Here is a 23143-nt window from a genome sequence, read left to right as displayed (position 1 = left end):
ACACGTTGACATGTGTAAAAAACGTTTTATTATATTACTCAGTCTCTGCTAATCTGTCGATACGATAGGGAGTTCCAGCCGGGCTAGCTAGTTACTACAGAACAAAGTTACGTAATGTCACTAAACTGAATTAGAAAGTACAAGCACCAACAACTTCGGCCTTGCGCCATGCTTCGTTTTTTTATTTATTAACATCTCTGTACGAATACAGCTATGTATCGTACAGGACTGGGTAAGCAGCCACACAAACGATTAGTTTCTCTTCCACCTTGAAAGCTATAAAGCTAGAAATGTTTACCATGGTTGCTACGTTACGAGAAACAAGAAAACACTCTGATTGGCCATCGCTAGCGAAAATCGCTCCTCATTTGCATAAAGTTGAGAAAATCTCAACTCTGTCGCGTTGTGTCGCTACCCACAATGCACCACGCAAGCGATTCACCTGGCTCCATAGAAAATGAATGGAAAACATGTTGTCGCTCGCATCGCGTCGCTGCAGTGTGAACGCACCGTAAGCCCGACAGTTAAGGTGATGATACACGGGGAACTTTTTGAGCAATGTTGCCGGGCGATGTTGCTTGGGCATTTTCTCATTGAGAATGGGCAACATATTTTTATCAGGATACTGTAGATCAGTCGTGGGCAACTTTTTGAGATCCTCCAATCAGAATGCTAGCCGCCGATCGCGTTGTCATGTGTAAACCCATAACAGAACATTTTCTTAATTAAATGCTTAAAATAGCAATAGATGTCAAGTTTAATGTGTTCAGGCTGTAATTTATACATTGAATATTTAACGTTAGTTTTGATAACTGCCGTTAGCCACCGCTCCATAGACTTTCTATGGGATATAGCTAGCTAGCTAACTTGAGGTGAATTTGCTACATAGTTAACTAGTTAGCCTACCTGAAAGTTAATTACAGTAGCTAGATACCCTGACTTGTGTTTCGGCAATTCACTTTTAACAGTGGTTCTCAAATTGAGGCGACGGAGAAAGTACGCGAACAAAATTGGCCGTTTATTTAATTCTACCCCATACTGTAACTTGCATTTTCTGTCAAATGCAAACGAAAATCAAACACATTATATTACTGCTGTTCTTGACAATGTACCTTTGTAAAAGTGGAGATTTAGCACTTACTAGCATGAAGAACAAGTATAAACACAGACCGTGCAGTGTATGAGAGGGGGTATGCAGAATTATGTTAAATGCCTCAGGGATACGCCACTCTAAAACGTTTGAGAACCACTGACTTGTAATAAATGAAGGGCCGCTCATTGATGGTTTTTTTGTTTTGTTTTTAAGTTGGAGCAGTGTTTGTCTAACATCACCGTCTATTATTGAATCCTTGTATATAGAGCATGACTACTTGTGGACCCAAAGGCAAAGCTATATAAACACCGGGACCTTAAAATGAGGGACTTTCAGATGCTCTGTTGGCAGCTGTCAGATGAGGAACAAGTTATAACCGGTACATCCTGTTGTGAAAATTGTTTTATGCATATTTTTTCAAGTTGTAATGGCTATTGCAATAATGTTGTTGTAGTAAGTTAGTTATTATTGACAAAATGGTTCTTACTGCGTTAGTCATGGACAAAGGTTTAAGAACAGATCAAAATAATTTCTGATCTATCACTATGCTCTGAAGGAAAAAAAGTACATTTTCTCAAGGGCAGTCTTAACTTGTGTCCATGACTGTAATTTCTACAGTTAATTCCACATTGCTTCATAATATAAACTGTGTGTAAACGCATAGTTAAGAAAAAAAGTATGTGATATCACCTATAGATTATTTATGTTGCAATATTATGTTCTTTTTTTTCTCAGAGGAAGATATCAAGAGGAAATTTAAAAACCTTCGCACTGTATTTTCGCGGGAGTATGGCCTGGTTCTGAAGAGCACTAAATCGGGGGCCGGCACTGAAGAGGTTTACCTCCCCAAGTGGAAGTATTATTACATCCTGTCTTTTCTCCGTGACCCCTGCACCCCTGAAGAAAGTTGTGACAATTTGTCAACAGTTTTGGCTGCTCCCTCAGCATCCCTGTTCCCAGAGAACATCTTATCTTCTCCTTCTCCTTCCACATACACTCCTACAACTTCACCTCAACCCCAACGCCACAATGCTGTGTCTGAGCCCAAAAATAAAAAAGTTTATAAAGCTACAGAGGCCATGCAGTATGCTATGGGTGTTCTGAAAAGAAAGGCCTCCTCACAGCACACTGGCTTTTTACAGTACTTAGAAAGTTGCCTAGAAAGTCTGCCAGACAACAAGGAGAAGAAGCTGAAAAGACAGATAATCGAGTTGGCTCACTCTGTCCAAGATGAGGAGTAGTATGTATAGTGATTTGATTCAACAGTAATTTAACTTATTTGCGTATTTTATATTTTGCATTTGTCAGGGTAGCTGAATTGAAAATGAAAAACAAAACTTGTATTTGATTGTAAAATGTTATTATCTTTTTGTATTCATTAAACAAATGGAGTATGTATATTAGTATGTATTGTAATCTGTAATTTAACTTATTTAATAGTAATTTAACTTCTTTAATTGTGTATTTTATATTTAGCATTTCCCAGGGTGGCTGAACTGAAAATAAAAACAAACAAAATGTATTTGTTGCATTTAATTCATTATCGTCTTTTTGTATCCTGCATACTGTATTAATTAAACAGATGGGTAGAGGTTATGGAAGTGTGGAGGAAGAATAAGTATTCAAGACAATGCGTTCTCTTGCCAGCTTACTGCTCCATTTGTGTTGAAGTAGCTGCAGTACTCCTCTCTCACTTGTTTTGCCTGCAAAGATGAATTTCTGTCTGAGGAAGCTGCAATTGGGCGCATACATTCTGGTTCTTCCCTCCAAGCTCCGTGAATAAGTTGACCTGTTTCTGTGTCCTCCTGATCCACCAGACTGGGAGGTGTGTAGGTGTAACGGATGAGGGATTCAGTTCTTAGGTAATTGTGAAGAACACATGCTGCCTTTGTTATTATTACAGCCTTGGAAGGCTCCAGTGCAATTGCTTGGAGAAAAACTCTGAATCTGTTTGCCAAGATTCCAAAAACATTCTCAACACAACGACGTGCACGAGAGAGCCTGTAGTTAAAGTTTTGCTTGTTGTTATCCAGTTGTGTCCTGGGGTATGGTCTCATCATCCGTGGCTTCAAACCAAAAGCCTCATCAGCCACGACAACATAAGGGACAGGGGTTTGACGGCCAGGCAGGTCTTCTGGTGGTGGTATGTTCAGTGTGTTGTCTTCCAATGCCCGGCTCAGCCCACACTTGGCCCAAACTCCCCCGTCGCTAACTCTGCCATTTGTCCCTACATCAATATAAATAAATTTCAGGTCTGCATCTACTAGAGCCATGAGAACTATTGAATTAAAACCTTTGTAGTTATAGTAATGAGACCCTGAATTAGGTGGCAGAAGGATGTTGACATGCTTGCCATCTAAGTCCCCAACGCAATGCGGAAAGTTCCACCTCTCCTCAAATCTGGTGGAAATGCGTTTCCACTCCTCTTCTGTGGATGGCACTTTGAGGTAATCCTGTTGTAATGCCTTGTAAAGAGTCTCACAGGTCTCGACTACTATCCTGGAAATGCTGTGCCTACTAACCCGGAATGTGTATTCCAGAGAGGAGAAGGTCTGTCCTGTGGCCAAGTACCTCAATGTTATTGCCAGTCTCTCCCCAACAGGTATTGCCTCCCTCATCACTGTGTCTTGCCTTCTTAATGATGGTTCCACCAGGCTCACCAGACTATTAAATGTGTTTGGCGCCATTCTTAACCAATTTCTGTAACCAGGAGCATCTTCGTCAGCCAGCTCCCTCAGTAGTTGGCTGTAACACCCCCTCTTCCTCCTGAGCAGCCATCTTCTGGTCCATGTCCTTTTTTCTGTTTTGCTGAGATGAATTAAATTGAAAGGTTACCCGATATATGCTATATATACACACACACGACATTTAAGCAAAAGAAAAGAAGAAAAGATGGTATGTATGTATTTGTAATATGAATTAATTTATGTAATAAAATGGCAAAAGTTTTGAGTTATAAGTGATACTTACTTAAGTAAAATTATTGTTGAAGAAGCCAAGACAACAGTGACAGCTGCAAAAGTTTCAGCATCCATCTTTGCGGTGTGTCTCCATGGCAATAGATTTGCTCCTCTGATTGGCTGCTGCCAACTGTCAGTTGCCCTAATGAGTTGCCCTGTGTCTCATCTGGACATTGCCCGGCAACATTGCTCAAAAAGTTGCCCCGTGTATCATCACCTTTAGTCTGACCCTGACCAGACTAGTTTCGTAGCCTAAGTTGCCATAGTAACCGAGTTCGAACTACGTTGAGCTAGCTTTATGGAACCGAATGAACAAGAAATGAGTCCGACTAACTGACATAAGTCTGGCTTATTCGGTAAACTCGCTTTATGGAACAGGCCTCTGGAATTAACATCTGATACAACAAATCTTTCCTAAGTACTGTTGTACTCCCGGAACAAGTGCATCTTTAGCCTTTTTTTGAAGGTGGAAAGACAGTGTCTGATGGAGGTGGGGAGATGATTCCACCATTGGGGGGCCAGACAGGAGAAGAGCTTGGGTTGGGAGCGGGTGCTCTTGAGAGGTGGGACCACCAGATGGTTGTCAGAAGAAGACTGAAGGTGGCGGGTGGGGGTGTAAGGCTGGAGAGACTGGATGTAGTCAGGTGCAGTCCCATTCACCGCTCGGAAGGTCAGTACCAGGTTCTTGAATCTGATGCGGGCCGTGATGGGCAGGCAGTGGAGGGAGATAAAGAGCGGAGTAACGTCAAATCAAAATGCATTTGTATAGCCCTTTTTACAAGCAATGTCACAGAGGGCTTCATATAAGCCCATAGAACTGCCCCTCAACCAACCTAATCCCACAAGGAAAAATTCCCCAAAAACCCATGAGAGGAGAAAAAATTTAAGAAACCTTAGGAGGAGCAATTCAGTGATGGATCCTCTTCTCCAGAGACGGTTAGTGAAAGACAGGTGCAGAACACAGGCTAAACATTCCTAATGACCAGGCCCAAACGGAATACACGGGCGCAGAATTCCAACGAAAACCCGTGGATTTTCAAGTAGAACGCATTGGTTTGAGGCAAAATGTAAATACACTATTCAACTCATATTACCTTTCTATTATTAAAACGTTAGACAAAAATGCTAAGAATTGAAAAGGAAACACTTATCGACCGAAATTGCAGCAAGAGACAGGGCCAGAGAGTTTTCAGGCGATCTTTATAAGGATGGATCAATACTTTTTTGCAAAGTTTGTCAACATTCAATCGACCATATTTGCCGTCAAACTGTTGTGGAACATCTTCGGTCGCTCCAACATAAAAACAGGGAGGCTAGAGGAATTCCCGCGGATTTTGGAAGCTTTATTTGTAATTTAAAGTTTTGTATGACACATATACAGATAAACACATACTTCAGGTTTACATTAAAAGTACATACACACACTTAAGCAGTCATAGAACTGACTAAACATTTTTTTTTTTACCTAACTTTGAAACATGGGAGCGTCTGGGTATGTTGAAGATCAGACGGGCTGCTGTGTTCTGAATCCTCTGGAGGGGGCAGGTTGCGCATGCTGGGAGACCGGCAAGAAGCGTGTTGCAGTAGTCCAACTTGGAGAGGACAAGTGCTTGGACTAGCAGCTGGGTGGAATGCTCAGACAGGTATCTCCTGATAATCCGGATGTTGTAGAGGGTGAATCTACACATGACCGGGAGACTGGAGCAATGTGGGCCATGAGGGTGAGCTTGTCATCAGAGGATGGGGGCAGAGGATGAAGGGGTCAACATCGCCGATCCCAGGGTGATTGAGAGATCGTGGGAGATGGAGGATTTGGCCAGGATGATGAGAAGTTCTGTTTTGGCGAGGTTGAGCTGGAGGTGGTGCTTGGTCATCCAGGCGGAGATGTTAGGGAGGCAGGCCTCGATTCTAGCTGAAATCCCAGGATCAGTCGGGGGGAACGACAGCTACAGCTGCATGTTGTCAGCGTAGAAGTGGTAGGAGAAGCCATGGGAGGTGATGATCGGTCCAAGTGAGGTGGTGTACAGGGAGAAGAGGAGCGATCCAAGGACAGAGTCCTGTGGGACACCAGGAAACACCTGAAACTTTTATGATACTTTGACTTTGAAGTAGGGATGCACAATATATAGGAGTTGGGCACACATTTTGCTTAAATTCTGAACTTGAGGTTCAGGCAGGAGGACTCAGTATGTATTAACTTGATACTTTATTCACACGGTACAATACATCATTGTAACATTTGATTTGGCATTATGGTTCTGCTTGCATCGGCTCCCTGCCGCACCCAACGGAGACACCGTCTCGACCTCCGAGCAGAGAGCAGCGACGCATTCCCCCAACACAAAACCACATGCCAGACGAGACAATGCATGACACTGCTGTGTGTATGTGGTGCCCCTGTTGTGCTAAAGTCGACTAGCTGAGCGTCGTGTTAGCCATACTTACCCTCAGCATCGCATTTCAGAGCAGACTGTGCCCCTGCTGCATCTATAGTGAATGAATTGAAATTGAACAAGCGTGATTACTGACTGAGGCATGGCCTCGACTACCCAAATGAGGCACGGCCTCGACATCCCAACTGAGGCACGGCCTCGACATCCCAACTGAGGCACGGCCTCGACATCCCAACTGAGGCACGGCCTCGACATCCCAACTTTCGATGGTGACTGTCACCTGTCGAAACATTTCATATTAAGCATTTGAACACCTTAACATGGAGTGAGTGAATACATAGCCTGAAATACAAGAACGAGAAGAGTGAACGTTATTAGAGGTTGGAAGAGTGAAAGCCATCCTCCTGGCTGTCCAGAACATCCCTACATTCAGTCTGCTGTAACAATGAACCGTTGCACATGACCACTACCCATACTTTCTGCGTAGATGACGAAACCACCTGAGACGCCGACGTAGCCGCTCCGATTCCAAACGCGTGCGCCGTGTAGCTACAGTTTATGATCCAGACCACAGCGCCGGCACAGGATTCCAAGCCGCTGGTGAACCAGTAGCCGTCATGGCTTCCCGGCATTGGTAACGGACGGGGCTCGCTCATTACCGTTGATGAACGCCAACGGAGGTATTTCACGATGGAAGAGAGGGAACAGAAAGAGGAGTCAATCTGTGATATCACGACAGGAATAGGTAACCCGCATTTGCCCCTTTTAAGACCCACGGTGGACATGTGCGAGTCTATGCCTCGACGTCCCACTGGAGGCGTTGCCTCGACGTCCCACTGGAGGCGTTGCCTCGACGTCCCACTGGAGGCACTGCCTCGACGTCCCAACTGAGGCACTGCCTCGACGTCCCAACTGAGGCACTGCCTCGACATACCAACTGATGCACTGCCTCGACATACCAACTGAGGCACTGCCTCGACATACCAACTGAGGCACTGCCTCGACATACCAACTGAGGCACTGCCTCGACATACCAACTGAGCACTACCCCGACATACCAACTGAGGCACTGCCTCGACATACCAACTGAGGCACTGCCTCGACATACCAACTGAGCACTACCCGACATACCACTGAGGCACTGCCACAACATACCAACTGAGGCACTGCCTCGACATACCAACTGAGGCACTGCCTCGATATACCAACAGGCACTGCCTCGACATACCAACTGAGCACTACCCGACATACCACTGAGGCACTGCCACGACATACCAACTGAGGTACTGCCTCGTCATACCAACTGAGGCACTGCCTCGACATACCAACTGAGGCACTGCCTCGATATACCAACTGAGGCACTGCCTCGACATACCACCTGATGCATTGCATCAAACCACCTGAGGCACTGCTTCGACATCCCAACGTTGACGGTGACTGCGTCGCCTGATGCGCACGTGCTCCTGGCCAGCCACCTGACGAAACTTTCATTTGTAAATATTAGCAGGCAATGCATGACATGAAGTGAACATTACGTAGTTTGAAGGTAGGGAGGGTAGATGCCATCCTCCTCTGCCTTCCATCACATGACTGCATTCGCTCTAATGTAACATTGAGCTGTTGCAGATCAACGACCCAACACTGAGCAGTGAGCCGAGACCACTTGAGATTCCAACGTTGTTTAGGGTCCGGACCACAGGGCCGGCACAGGATTCCAAGCCTCCCGGTGACAGTTATGTAGTCATGCTTCCCCGGCATATGTGACGAACAGGGGTTCGCCCATTGCGGTTGATGAACGCATACAGTGGAGGTGGTGCACCATGTTAAAGAGGGGACAGAAAGCGGAGTTAACATACCATGTAACAAGAGTACCCACAACAGCTTCACACTAGTACTACGTTAAGAATGCGTGTGTCTATGGTTAAGTCGCTTCCAGGGTGAGAATGTGCAAAGGTCAAGGTTGGAATGTGACATCACTTACGTTGTTAACCAACCCGGGAAGAAATGCAGCCCACAAACATTTGCCTGTGATGCACGTCCAGCTTGTAAGACGTCTCACTACTGTTAATCTAATGCCCTTGATCGTTACTGTGTCTTCATTATCACAAGACACAACAATGTCTCTTCCTGCACCATATTACATTTGTTACATTTTGCATTTTGTAATTTAGCAGACAAGCTTGTCACAGCTGCAGGAACCATTGTATCTTATCACATCATATTAGTTTAGCCCACGTCAGAGAGCTACAGGGATAGGATACAAATTCATATTCAGTCTTTATGACGGATGCGCAAACACCAGGTCAGACTGGGCCCTGAATTCTCAGGACAAGACAACGCAAGCAACCTGGCATAACGTGAGAACACACAGAACATAGATTACATCTTAACAAAGCTAAATAATTAAACCTCCTGAATAGATAATATCCAATACAGTATACTGGACCTCTAATACGCCTTGTACAACCTATACCAACCTTATAGACCTAAGAGTAATATAATGCACACACTACCCCTACTACCCTATGACAAGTGTGGTACAATTAGTGGGATACAGTCGAACAGTGCTGTGACTTGCAATCGCCCGCCGAACTCCATTCCACGAGCCCTTCATTTGCATCGAATCCCCAACACAATGTACCGACAGGGAGCTAAAGTTGCACCCCGGCCGTACAGAACGACACCCGTTCATAGCCCGCAGAGCATGGCCCAGATTGCAATCGGATTGCAACCCTCATACGACAAGATTGTGCAGCAGCCCGCAACCGATTTAGCCACGGCCACAGACGGGAACGACGACCTACCGTGAGACGATGCGCATGCGAAATTAGGACGCCCGAGCAACGACAATGAAACGCACCGAGCTGGTGCAAGGACGAAAAATCCAACACAAAATCGTCCGGCAGGTGCAGCACAAGCACTCTGCACCCGTCCAGCTGACCTATGCAAGACTCGGACGAAATGTCGAAATGCGCACCCGCTACGAGGCTGACGCCATAAGAGCATGAAGACATCCGCGATCGCCGTTTAATCCCGACAGGTGCCACTGCGACTGTTTAGGGCATACCTGACGCGTCGCGAGACGCCTGCCAGAGCCATGCAGCGCCCACGCTTGCCCGGCAATTGACTGATGTCGACTGATATTGCCGAAACACACAGGATCAGGCAGATCAAGCAAAATGCCAGGCCCTGTAACCCTGTCAGTCACCCCAGATCAGCCGATTCCTTAAAGACTCAGCTTCCCCTAAGTTAGACACGTTCATCTCGAAGACGAGTTCGTTCGGAATCAGCCACGTACGGTAGCAGGTCGACTGACTGATTCCATCCCATACATTCCTGTAGCGTTACAGTGCATTCCCCTGTTGAAGCCCAGCTTTAATGTACTTCGATGGGGCTGCTTCCAACAGTTCTTCGAAACTCTACAGTCAATGATAATGCTGCAATCATACAATTACACCACATCCCTCGTTTCAGTTCACCTAATTCCCACATTCCCTTTGAGTTTATGTTTCTTCCTTAGTTCGTTCGTTCATGTATCCATTCATTCAGTAGCCCAGGCTATTGTCGTAGGGCTGACTAGCCAAATAAATGAATACGTAGGATAAGACTGAAAATGAGCTTCCCCTTTTCAAAAACCAGCAGCGGCCACTGCCTCAGATATGTAGGCCTAATGGTAGCTGTGCCACCAACTAAAGAAACACAGACCAATCGCGGCCCACAGATACCCCTGCCGGATCCTTGCTAGCCCTAGCGACACATCGGGCTCCTGAGAAAACATTTGCAGTAGCACACTAGTGACATTGAGCGGACATTTACCCAACCATAGTTTGATCTGGTTTATGATTAAAACCCTCGCATTGCATTAACATTCAGTCATGTAGCAGACACTTATCCAAGGCGACTTCCAAGAGAGCTTTAGTGCTAGTTCAAGACCATAACAACAAGACATCCCCAAAACAAACGACGTCCAGGCCGAGGCACAGCCCAGTAGACCAGGGGAAACGCCCGCACCAGAACACGCCACCCACCGAGCCCAGCAAGCGCGGCTAACCACTCCGGATCCAACACGGACCAGTCCAGAGTCGATAACCACATAGACATGCAGGTTAGATCCCGCGAAGAATGCTGTGCTACACGCAGACAGAGATAACCCGTCGTCGCGCCGAACCACGGCCAGGCGGCCACAGCCCCACATTAGACCAAGTGTTCCCAAAGATTCAGCCCCACACAGCGGAAAACCGCCAAATAACGACCTTACCCGAAGACACAAACAGCAGATTAAACAGAAGCACCTTGAGTCGCACTAGCAAGCAGAGTGCAGCGATATCCTGATTAAATACCCACCCTGCTAAGGTGTGCCCCTATTGCGTGATGACGCACTGCCAGTGACGCGCTATGTCTTGCGTCCCCCTGCATGAACCAGCTCCGCTTGTTTTTATCATTAGATGTATTTGTTTATACTTAGACGATAAAATGCTTCGAAAGGACCGTGTTTTTTACTCTGGCACAATAAAACTTGGTTGACTAAACTTAAACTAAACTTATCAACAGTCTGGTAACAAACCAGCATCAAACCAACGGCATTTAAATACAGTCTGCCCAGAGAAATAAGTGCTGAAGTGATCTACACCAAGCAAAAACCTCTAGCGGTTGTGAAATGGTTCGAGGCTGTTGTTACTACCTCAAACCTTGAATGAGTTGAATGTCCTTGAGTCATTAAGAGCAGTCTGGTCCACAGCTGAATTATAGAGATACATTTAAATGGTGTTTGTGATGTATTGTCTATTAAGAACAACCTTATAGTACTTATTGATGGTAGACTGTCCAATGGACTTTGGTGCCACAAAATACATGGTAAGTGCTTAATTGAGTGGAGATAGTGCCTCCAAAAATCTGTCAACTGGCCTGTATTATTTTACATAAAACTGACAACATTTGGAGGTGATTCATTACAATTATTTATTAATTTACTGACTCAAAATATTTTCAGCAAGAAACTTTAGCCCTTGTAACTAGTATGTTACGCACTGCACAACTTTAGGTCACACATATTGTGCTCAAATAAATAGGAATTGAATTATTGAACATTGAAGTCATGCTGAGTCAAACACATTCACTTGTAAAGGTAAGCTGTACATTTTCATGTGAAAATTACATAAAACCTAAAAAAAATATTTTAAAAGATCCTGTAATCATTAAATCTAAACAAAGATACCAAAATTGCAACATCAATTTCTTGTATTCCCCAATTTATAAACAATTCAGGGTGTTATTTATTTACACTGCTTTAAAAAAGACTACAAAAACAGTACATAGCACTTCAATTCAAACACATTACTGTTTTACGTTAAATAGTGCTTACTTCCCATTTTGAAAGTAATAGGCACAAATATTCAATTTTTGAGAAATTCTCAAATGTTGCACATCTAGTACTTTTGGTCCGCTCAGTACCTTATTATGCCCATGTTATTCACAATGGCCAAAGTATCTATCACTGTTCTATAGACACATGTAACATCTACCATTAAAACATCACAGCATCCTTTCAGATCACTGAAGATGGCAGGTACTTAGGCCGGTTTGTTCTGTCTGTCAAATGTCCAAAGGACCTTAAGCTCAGTCGACTGAGCCAATTGTTGGGCAACTTGCAGATCATACTGTAGGTTGAATGAAAACTGCTTATACAACATAACAGCCAATTAATACAGATATAAACTTAATACAACATTAGAATAGACAGCTGCCAAGAGATAGGGGTTCCACCAGTCCTAGCTCACATTTTTTAATATAAGTTAAACATCGTCTTATTCCACCCATTACACACCACCAGCATAGTATCTACTACTTTTCACTGGAAATCCAAAAGGACAATAAAATTGTCTTCCCTCACGTCAAGGGAACTCAATATAAGGTTTTCAACATCAATTTAGGATACCTCTTTAATTTAGCACCAGCTATGCAGCCAAAGGCATTTTGTTTGCCAAAGCATAGATTTGGGAAGATGAACTATGAATGTTTAAGGCCATTTGCTGAAGGTTGAGCTCTGTGACATCGTCAGGGAAGTTCTTAGTGTCGTCCACTCTGCTCCAGATGAACCTGCCAAGGACTGCCATGATGTCCCCCAGGGGCTTCTGACTGGGGGACTGTTCACTTCTTCAAACACTGGTACATGAGCGCGCGTGGGTTTAGCATGTAGTGCTCAGAGTTGAGGAACTTGGTGAGGTACTGTGGCACAGCTGGGCGAGGGGTCAAGTATGACATGCCTGGACTGACAGCCATGACTTCCGCAATTTTCTGTTTCATCTCTCCAATCTCCTTGTCCTGCTTCATCACTCTCCCTGTAAGGCAGATACATTTGTTAATAGAATGTTTTCTCTCAACTCTTGTGTTTTATGTTAACTGTTTTTTTACTGGACACACAAAAAGTGTTCTACAATGTATACAAGTAAAACAGTTCATACGGAACACTAAATTAACAGTAAAAAAAATGGGTGAGAGGACTGGGGACCTTGTACTATCTCTAGCTGCCTGCGCGCATCTCCTAGAGCTGAGAACAAGTCCAGTTTGATGCGAGTCTCAGCGCTCAAGTTGTACTCCAGGTGCTGAGCCTTCTCTTGCAGGGCGGCGAGGGCAGACAGCAACACCTCGGTCTCCTGCTCCAGACAGCGGAACCTTCCCATCGCCTGAGACCAGGACAGAGAGAAGAAACTGATACCAGCCATAGATAACAGACAACTGACAGAGGAGAGATCAATGCCTCAGAGGTTGCGCTTTGGTTCCCCAAACTTCTACTGTATTTATGTCAAACATAACTGAACTAACTTTAGTAACTAAAATTGAATTGTTTGAATTGATCTAATTTAGGAACCAAAGCGCCACAAAACATTTTTCAACAGTGATGGTGGATTAGTGGTAAGCCAGCCATTCAAAAAACAATGACCACATTATTAAAACTTTCTCAGGGGGCATTCTGTGTTTCAGTCAGGGAGACTTTCATAAAAATACAAATGAATTATCTTTGAGGATGGACAATTAACCTCACTCAGCAAGACACGTGACACAACCATCTGGGAAGTTGCCCTTGGAAACTGCTTGGAAAAGGGCTGGCATTTTCACAAAATACTTGGATGTATCATCTGTATTACAAGCTAACTTCAACAACACTTGCAGGTGCTAGTATGTTGATAGGTCGTTCACCACTGTGGTTTGGGCACAAACAGATGAATTGGAGGTTGGCAAGATGGATTTTCACATGGTCGTTATCTCACAAATCCAGCTGTCTCACAATGTTAATGGACAACAAGGTGGTAGAGGGAAGTGTATTTTTCTCCTCATTAAAACTGAAAAGTACTTGTGTGAAAGACGTTCACTGTTTTATGAAAGGCTTGGCTTCTGATTCTGCATGCATTATGGGGTAAACATCACCACAGTGAAAGAGGATAACAAAGACATTAAATTTTGCAATACCTCATACTTAATGAAAAACAAAAACAATCTGCATTCTATACAGACAGATGCAACGACAAAGTCAGGGTCCACACTTTTCTAAAGATCGCTTTCCAGGACTTTTTCAAGACTTTTCCAGTGAGGCCTAGCTAGTGTGACAGAGAGGAATTGCGCCATACCCTTGTGTTCTTCTCTGTGGAAGTCGGATTTAAAAGATGTGCAGTCAATGGCTGTAACGTATCTAATCATCTATTACATGCTTAGAAACTATGACAGATTGATCCATTGTGCTACCATGGGACGTGACTTGTGGGATGTGTTCACAACGTTTCCATAACAAAGAGTAGCCTATTCAAAATACTCTTGTCCATTTACTACCATTTGAACGTTAGCATGATCCTGAACATAACTCAGCCCTTTCAAGTGGTAATGTTAACTTTTTTAGGGAACTCTGATAGCCTTGTGGTTCATTCTCAGAAAAAAAGTAAAACAGGAGAATGTTCACAAGATTTTCCAAGATGTTTTTCCTTTCCTCAAATTTTACATGTGTTTTACATGACTGGAAAATTGTACAATTGTTTTCCAGGATGTGTGGGAACCCTGAAAGTGCCACCTTCAGGGTGCCTTGACATGACACAAAAATTCAAATATTCTAAATCACAGCCATGAGAGGCATTCCCTTACTCAGAATTCAATTCCACAAACAGCATTCTAAAATTGGTGACAAACAAAAATTCTCACATTTATATTACTGCATCTCTCAAACTGCAGACAATGAGGTACCACTTCAACAAGCATCGCACAAAAGGTCCACACAACACTGTCACAAATTCAAACACGAACATTATCAAATAATCCACTGTATAAAGTATATAAAAAATACCTCCACTTCTTGCTCTAGAGCTACTACACGACCCTCTTTCCCTTGAAACTCCAGTTGTAGTTGTTTGTATTCTGTCTCTAGATCTTTAGCTTTTTTCCTTAACATTAGGCTCTCTGCGTGTTCCTGCCTGGTGTAGAAGATGGAGAAAAGCTTTTGAGTAGAGGGAACTTCTTTAAAGTCAAGGTGGGTAGGTCACACAGAAAAAACAACATTGCAGGTAATTCATCTTCACTGAAACATATGTCTCTACAGAATTTACAGTAAACCTAGAGTATGGTTGCCTGGTCATAATTAACAGCTATTGAAACAGCACCACCTGACCAAACTGTAAATTACTAAAACTGTGGATTGTGACTTAAAAGCATACATTTATCAAATTGTGAAATTAGATTTCTCGTCTAAGTATTGTATTAAGTTTTGATCAATATTAGCAAGTCACACATCAGAACAATACTGAGTGTTGTGATGTACAATTTTACATGAAACAAACAATAGAAGTAGAATGAGACTGCTACTGTACCTGTTTGTCATGTTACGGGCACAGTTAGCTGCCTCCTCCAGTTTTTGAGCCTGAAGTTCAGCAATAATTTTCTCAACAGCAAGCCTAGCCTCTGTCTCAGCTCTGGTCTTCTTCTCCAGCACTGCACTGGTCTGTTTGTCTCTCTGCTTGGTCTTGGTCACACACAGAATCCTAATGCACACATTACAAGCTAGTCTAAGCATTTGTTGCATAGCATATGCAGAGCATACCCTTGGGACAACTGTGCCTGAATGATGCATTTTTCCAATGGGTTTTGAAAGTAATAATATACAACTTTGAAAAAATAAGTTGTCTGTCTTGACAGGAGAAACTAGAACTAGACGCATGATAATCATGACGGATTTTACAAGCAAAAACACCAGTACCACTAGTAACCAGCAGGCAGGACACTCACTTGCTCTGGAGCAGGTCATTAGACTGTCTGAGAAGAGACACCTCTGGCCTCAGGCTCCTCTCACTGTTGGTCAGGTTGCAGACGTGGCTGCGTAGCTCCTGCTCATTCTGCCTGCTGGCCTGCAGCTCTGCCTTCAACCTTCTGAACTCTTGCTCCAGTCTACAAAGAGAGAGAGAGACACATAAAATGAGAAATAGAGAGATAGAGAAATGACAAAAAGGAGATTAAAGAAAGAAGCACATTTACAGATCAGTGGCATTTAGCCAATATAAGTTAATGTAAGCTCTACAGTAACCTACTTGGTGATCTGCTCAAGGTGGGGATTGTGGTTGGTGTTGACATTCTTGTCAGTTATGTCCCGAACGGGGCTGACTGTTTTGGAGGAGTTGTGCCTCTGCTTCTTGTCTCCCTTGCCTGTGGGCCCTGCACAGTGTTGGGTTTAACAACGCCTTACTGTAATTAAATTATCCACTGAAAAAGTAAAGTAAGGGATTACTGTTCATTTTTAGGTAATTTAATTACAGTTACTTGTAATGTACTTGCGTTACATACTGTAAATTAGTCAAACAGTTCTGTATAAATCAATATTGAACTAGAACATGCATTTCCTGCTGCAAATGCGTTGGAATGCTGAAGTCTGAAATTATTATTTTTAATGGCTGAAAATACAGAAATGAGAAAATACCCGCAAGCTGAAAGTAATTAAAAAAAATTATGATTCACACGTGGGAGTGTGGAAGCTGAACTGCATAAACAAAGCTAAGAACTTAAATAGCCTACAATGCGTGAGAAGTTGAAAGTTGAACTGTTAAACAGAAGAAGAAGTAGGCTAGCTAGTTGTAACAAGAATATAGTTTTAACAGCTGAAATTATAGTTGGGATAGTAATATAGCAGATGTAGCAGATGTAGCCTATCATTGAGTGCGTTTCGGCTTTCTTAGTAGGATTAAATGTTTTGATTGAATGAAACATACAGCAGTACAGTAGGGCTGATAGGAATACACGGCGACACTTTGTTGCAGAAGGATGATGGTGCAAGTTTTGTCCGTGGAGCATACAACAATTCACAAAAATAATCATGTAGCGTTAGACGTGTTTGAGTAATCGCATAACTAATTACACATGTAAACGGGTATTATTGGCATAAACCGACAATTGCTATCGGGTTTTTCATGGTCAAGTGAACGCAGTCAGTGGCCTAGTAGAACAAAACAGTACCATTAGCATAGTTAGTGAAAGAGATATTAGCAGTATCTGCAGAATTAGTAGTTGTAGTGTGGTATAAGATATAACAGTATCGGTAGTGGTAGCAGTTGTGTTGTGGTGCTCTTAGTCTTTTTTTTTTTTTCACTTAAATTTTTATTTCAAAATTCACAGTTCACAATCAAAAATAATACGATAAACAAAAAACAAAACAGGAACCAAACAGAAAAATTTGGCTTGGGAGTTACATTTCTCGCAGTACTTCTTTTCTCTTCATGTCTTCATCTAAGTAATTTGTTTCTGTCCATATTCCTCGTCGCCGGTTTTGGTTCTGAATATTGTCCATTTCTCCCACTTTTCTTCAAGCTGTGCTTGTTGTAGTCTTAGGCGGTGTGTCAGTTTCTCCATTACATAGATTTCTTCTACTATGTCTACCCATTCTTTCTTACAAGGAGGCTCCACTTTACCCCATTTTCTAGTTATAGCCTTCTTACTAGCTATCAGTAGTATTTTAATCAAATATTTATCTCTCACTCTTATACTCTCTTTGGTAAAATTGAAATTACAAAGGTATAGTACCATATAGCTCATTGGAATATCATAACCTAATATATTTTGTACGGTTTCATGTAGAATTCCCCAAAACTTAAATACTTTATTACATTTCCAAAATATGTGTGAGTGGTCTGCAGCATCCTTTACTCCACACTCTCTCCAACATGATACATTTGTGTTATTATATTTGCTCTTGACCTTGGGCGTGATAAAAAAACGGATCAGATTTTTCCAAGAGAACTCCCTCCATATCCGCGAATTAGTGGTCGTCTGATGTGTTTTCCACATGTCTTGCCAATCATCATCCGAAATTTTCATACTAAACTCTGATTCCCATTTTTCCTTTATGTATTTAGTTGAATGTTTAGTTTTTGTCAATGCTTGATATAAAGCAGATATGATTTTTATTTTCTTTCCTTTGTATGTATTCATTATAATTTGGATCACACCATTCACTTCTGTGGAGGGGTCTATCTCGATTTCTTTTTCATAATAATCTCTTAGTTGTAGGTACCTGTAGAATTCCTGTTTATCCAAGCTATATTTATCTTTCACGTTTTGGAAACTCTCCAGTGCCCCATCCTTCTCTAAAGTACACCATGCCGTGACTCCCTTGTCTACCCACTGCTTGAATCCTTTATCATATTCAGCTGGTTTAAAATTACTGTCAAATGCTACCCATCTAAGAACTGTTGTTTCTTTCTTTATCTTATAATTTTTAATAACTCTAAACCATAGTTCAAGAGTAAATGTTGTAATTGAATCTATATTGTTTTTTATCCTTTTGTATATGTCTTGATCTCCAATAAGGCTCTGGATGGGATATTTTACAAATTCTATTTCCATGTCTTTCCACTTAGCCGTGTAATCTGGCATACACCAGCATATAATATGTCTAAATTGGGCCGCGTAGAAGTACTCTTTCAGTTTTGGGAGACCCATACCTCCTTTATCTTTTGGTAACTGGAGAGTTTCGTACCTAACCCTTGGTTTTTTGCCTCCCCAAATAAACCGAGATATTATCCTGTCCCAGGTCACAAATTGGGTTTGGGGGACTTCTACTGGTAGGGACTGGAATAAATAAAGAAGTCTTGGTTGTACATTCATTTTGATAATCTCAATTCTTGAGTTAAGATCTAGTGGTAAAGTAGACCATCTTTCCGTGTCTTTTTGTATCTCCTGATTTATCTTATCATAATTGGCTTTATAAAGTTTAGATAGTCCTTTTGTGATGGTAATTCCCAGATATTTAATTTTCTTTAGGTTCCAATTTAAGTGGAATGCTTCCTGAATCTCCTTTGGTGGGGTGTAGTTAAGTGTTAAAATTTGTGTTTTTGAAACATTTACTTTATATCCCGAAAGGTGTCCGTACATTTCCAGCAGTTTCATCAATACAGGTAGTGATTTATTTGGTTGTTCGAGGAAGGCTACGACGTCATCCGCAAAAAGTCCTATTTTATGTTCCTTGCCATTTACTATAACTCCGTGAAGCTCTTCATTTTGGCATACCGCTCGTGCCAAAGGTTCGATAAAAAGCGCAAAAAGAGTGGGTGATAAACAACAGCCTTGTCGAGTTGATCTCTGTATACTAAATTTGTCAGTAAGGTTTCCATTTATTTTGATTCTAGCAGTGGGCTGGTGGTATAATGTCTTTATGCACTGTATTGATTTACTATTGAATCCAAATCGTTCTAATACTTTATATAAGAATTCCCAATTTACCAAATCGAATGCCTTTTCTGCATCAATACTTACTAATATAGTACTTTGTTTTTTCTTTTGTGCTTGATCTACAATATGCAAGGCCCTTCTAATGTTATCATGTGTTTGACGTCCTTTAATGAATCCTGTTTGATCTTCATCTATCAGTTCTGTTATAAAAGTATTCAATCGTTTGGAGATAATTGTTGTATATATTTTGTAATCTACATTTAATAGTGAGATTGGTCTATAGCTCTGACAGTGTTCCTTGTCCCTTCCTGGTTTTGGTATAATGGTTATAATGGCTTCAGCCCATGATGGAGGTATTTTATTGTTATGAAGAGTCCAATTAAAAGAATCCAAAAGTAGTGGCGTCAGCACTTCCCCGAACATCCTATACCACTCTGCTGGGTATCCGTCACTACCTGGGGATTTATTATTTTTTAGTGTCTTTATTGCATCTTTCACTTCTTCTATAGTAATATTGGTTGTTAATGTCTCATTTTGTATACTACCAATTGATGGTAAATCCAAAGAATTTAAAAATAGCTCCCTTTCCTCCTCACATTCAGATGTGGGTTGTGTATATAGTTCCTTGTAGTATCCACAAAAAATGTTCTCTATATCCTCCGGTTTATCTGTTAATTCACTTGTATGTGGATCTCTGATTTTATGTATACTACTAAGTGCTTGTTGTTTACGTATACGTTTCGCCAGCAATTTAGTCGCCTTTGAACCTGCTTCGTAATAATTTTGTTTAAAGAATTTGTTCCTTTTTTCAACCTCGTCTAATAATATGTCATTTATCTTCTTTTTTACTTCCTTGATTTGTTGATATACCTTTGAATCTTCTGTTCTTTGATATCCCTGTTCTAATTCCCTCAGTTTCACAGTATGCGTTCTATATGACTCCAATTGAATTCGTTTTGCATGTGCAGTTTCCGCTATCAATTTCCCCCTTATCAACACCTTCATGGCATCCCATAATATTGTTGGGTCTACTGCTCCATTGTTATTTTCCTCTATGTACCTTTTTATTTCTGCTTTTACCTTCTCTTTTCGTTGTTCATTGTTCAATATTCCTACATTCAATCTCCATACAGTATTTCGTTTCCTGTTACTTAAACATATTTTTAAATAGAGTGGATTATGGTCAGACACGTCTGCCCCTCCTATTTCACATTCCGTCACTCTGTGTTTATCCCCTGTATTCAGTAGAAAATAGTCTATCCTTGAATGAACTTTATGTGCAGCTGAATAGTGCGTAAAGTCTTTTTCCAAAGGGTGCAGACTTCGCCATATATCAGTCATCCCCATCTCTTCTAGTGACATATTGACAAATCTTGTTAAAGGCATTTTCGTTCTCTTGAGACTTGTTGTATCCATATTGTGATTCATGACTACGTTTAAATCGCCCCCACAAATAAGGATTCCTTCTGTTTCTACTGCTATGACGTCGAAAAGGGACTTGAAAAAGTATTTGTCACTTTCTGGGGGTGCATATACATTTACCAGTGTGATTGGTTCATTTTCTATTCTTCCTTTTACTATTATATACCTTCCTTCTTTGTCTTTGATTTCCTTTTCGTAATTAAATTGTGTTGTGTTTGGTATTAATGTTGCAACTCCCCTCCTGCGTCCCTCTTTATATGTACTGTAGTATAAGCTCCTGTAGCCGTATCTTTTCAGTTTTTCATGTTCTAATCTAGACAGATGTGTCTCTTGTAGGAATATAATTTGTGCTTTCTCCTTTTTCAATTTTCTCATCACCCTTTCTCTTTTCATCGGTACATTTAACCCATTTACATTCAGCGACATTATTTTGATGTTATTAGTCATTTACTGCTCTCTGAAAATATTCTCCCAAACCGTTACAAACTACATAAACATGAACATATAATAACTGAACACAAACCAAATACCTCCCGGACTTCCAAACATGGAGTATTCTTTTACTCCTCCCCGCGTCCCCGTTGGTGGGTGAAGGGGATATCCTCATCTCTAATAAGGGCCCCTCCCTAGACCTATATACGCGCCCAACTTGTGGGGTACCACAGCGTCTACACATGTCCAACTCAAATGCCTCGACCTCTCCCAGTCGGTTCTTAATATGTTATGCAAATTAAAGAAGTCCGAAAATGTTCAGATACTCACACTGTGGATTTATTCTTCTGTCAGTCTTTTTTCTTTTAGTTTGTTTATCCACTTAGTTCCATACAGCGTTTATTAATTAGTCTTTTTATTCCAGTCTGTTGTTTTGATTCTTTCCTGTCCCCTTTTTTAAACAGAACTTATTAGGGTTTCCACTGATAGTTGTGTAGCTTGTCTCTTGCTCGTTGCGCCGGGTCGGGTCCCCGGTCTTTCCCTCTCACTCGCTGCCACTCTGCCGCTCCTCGCATCCTTCCCTCGGCCACGGCTCCGGTGTCTCCGCCTGGCACGTCCGCAGTGTAGCCTCTTTCCTTCATGTCCCGCGCCGCTTCAGTGGCACTGTCATATATCTTCACCCCGTTGTTCCAGTGTATTCTGATTTTGGCGAGCGGCGTCTGGAAACGAATTCCTTTCTCCCTCAGTACTTTTTTAATGCCCGCGTATGCCTTTCGTTTCTGAACAGTTTCTGTAGGGTAGTCATGATCAAAGAATACTTGTTTGCCTCCTACTTTTAGCTTTTTCTGCCAGGCTTTCTTCAAAATCATTTCCTTCGTCTCGAACTGTAGAAAGTTGGCAATAATTGACCTGGGCGCAGCGTTCGGGGTCGGTTTCTGGGCTAGGGCTCGGTGGGTTCGCTGGATCTGGAGGTTGGTCCCCTCCGGGAGCTCAAGTTCGGTTTTTAGAAGCTGCTCCAAGTATATGGCTGCCGAGCTCCCCTCCGTGTCTTCTGGTAGCCCAAATATTCTGATGTTGTTTCTCCTTGATCTCCCCTCGAGATCGGTTATTTTATCTTGCATTCGGCGTGTATGACCCATCAGCTCCGACAGCGCGGCACTGGCCTCCATTTTCCACTCTTCGATTTCTCCAATTCGCTCCTGAGCCTCGCTGATGTTCACCTGTTGTGCCTTTAGCTCGGTGTTGTTCTCCTTTAGCTGACGGTCTATTTCTTGCCGGAGGTTGGTGATTTCCTCCTTCATCTCTCTCTTCAGCTCGTCTTTAAATGTGGTCAGCTCATGGCGTAGTTCTTGTTTGAGTTCCTTGATGTCCTTGCTGATAGTAGCAAGGCCGACTCTTAGCGTCTCTGCGCTGTCCATTTTCTCGACTGTCTCTTCTTCGTGTTCGCTAGCCTCTTGTTCGCTAACCTCGTATTCGGAGATTGCAGATTGCTCTTCTGTTTTTTTTTGCTGTCTGTTGTTTCTCTGACTTCTTTTCTTTCTTGTCCCACTCATACTCTAGTTTTATTTGTCGAGTTATGTCTGAATAGTGGGAATATTTTACCGACTCTGGAGAGCTAGATAACTATGCGTCTACTCTCTCCGCCATCTTCCCGGAAGTGCTCTTAGTCTTTTAATGAGACGAGTTGACTGAATGCTTGTCTTGTGTCTCCACTAATCACCTAATACCAATCACCTCTGTAAGAGACTGGCGCGTGTTTGTGTGGTTGCCACGGTGATGGTGCAGCTATGGCTGCTAATGAGCTGAGGGCAGAGAATACCAGAAATTTAGCTAGAATCCACACCTCAAACAAGTTAACCCAGACATCCCAAGTCTCCCGGAAGTTCCGGGGTCTCCCGCATTTCAATAGCGGCTCCCGGACACCCGCAATGCTATACAATCTCCCGGATTTCGGGGATTTTGTATTTAGAGCCAGCGCGAGACTGTGCAATGGCGTCCTGATTACGCATCATGCGTGCGGATTGCATCCCCGGGGGGCGGGAGGGGGGGGAAATTAGTCTCTGCAAGTTGGGATGTCTGTTAACCTAGACGCAAAACTACGTCCAATCCAAAAAATAAAGATATTTTCAGAGACCCAAGAACCAGAGATG

General features: G+C 42.4%; 2 protein-coding genes across 5 annotated transcripts in view; both read right to left on the bottom strand.

Moving 5' to 3' along the window:
* Window positions 1–2715: 2715 nt before the first annotated feature.
* Window positions 2716–3780, bottom strand: LOC146286371 (uncharacterized). The gene has a single exon (XM_084700182.1). The coding sequence runs from the start codon at window positions 3778–3780 to the stop codon at window positions 2716–2718; it is 1065 nt and encodes a 354-aa protein (XP_084556308.1).
* A 7609-nt stretch (window positions 3781–11389) lies between these two features.
* LOC146286369 (macoilin) overlaps window positions 11390–23143 on the bottom strand; it is a 44607-nt gene continuing 32853 nt past the window's right edge. For all 4 annotated transcript variants that reach the window (XM_084699707.1, XM_084699709.1, XM_084699708.1 and 1 more), the window contains 6 exons: window positions 16010–16133; window positions 15711–15869; window positions 15296–15466; window positions 14776–14902; window positions 12955–13129; window positions 11390–12784 (listed from right to left, as the gene is read on the bottom strand). In XM_084699707.1, coding sequence (XP_084555833.1) covers window positions 12594–12784; window positions 12955–13129; window positions 14776–14902; window positions 15296–15466; window positions 15711–15869; window positions 16010–16133 — 947 coding nt within the window. In that variant the 3' untranslated portion in view covers window positions 11390–12593. The remainder of the gene's footprint in view (window positions 12785–12954; window positions 13130–14775; window positions 14903–15295; window positions 15467–15710; window positions 15870–16009; window positions 16134–23143) is intronic.

Source organism: Hypomesus nipponensis, chromosome 6 (genome assembly GCF_054491055.1).
Source record: "Hypomesus nipponensis isolate SF chromosome 6, ASM5449105v1, whole genome shotgun sequence".
Lineage (NCBI taxonomy): Eukaryota > Metazoa > Chordata > Actinopteri > Osmeriformes > Osmeridae > Hypomesus > Hypomesus nipponensis.
The sequence above is the reverse complement of the archived record's forward strand: the minus strand, read 5'-3'. Positions and strand labels throughout refer to the sequence as shown.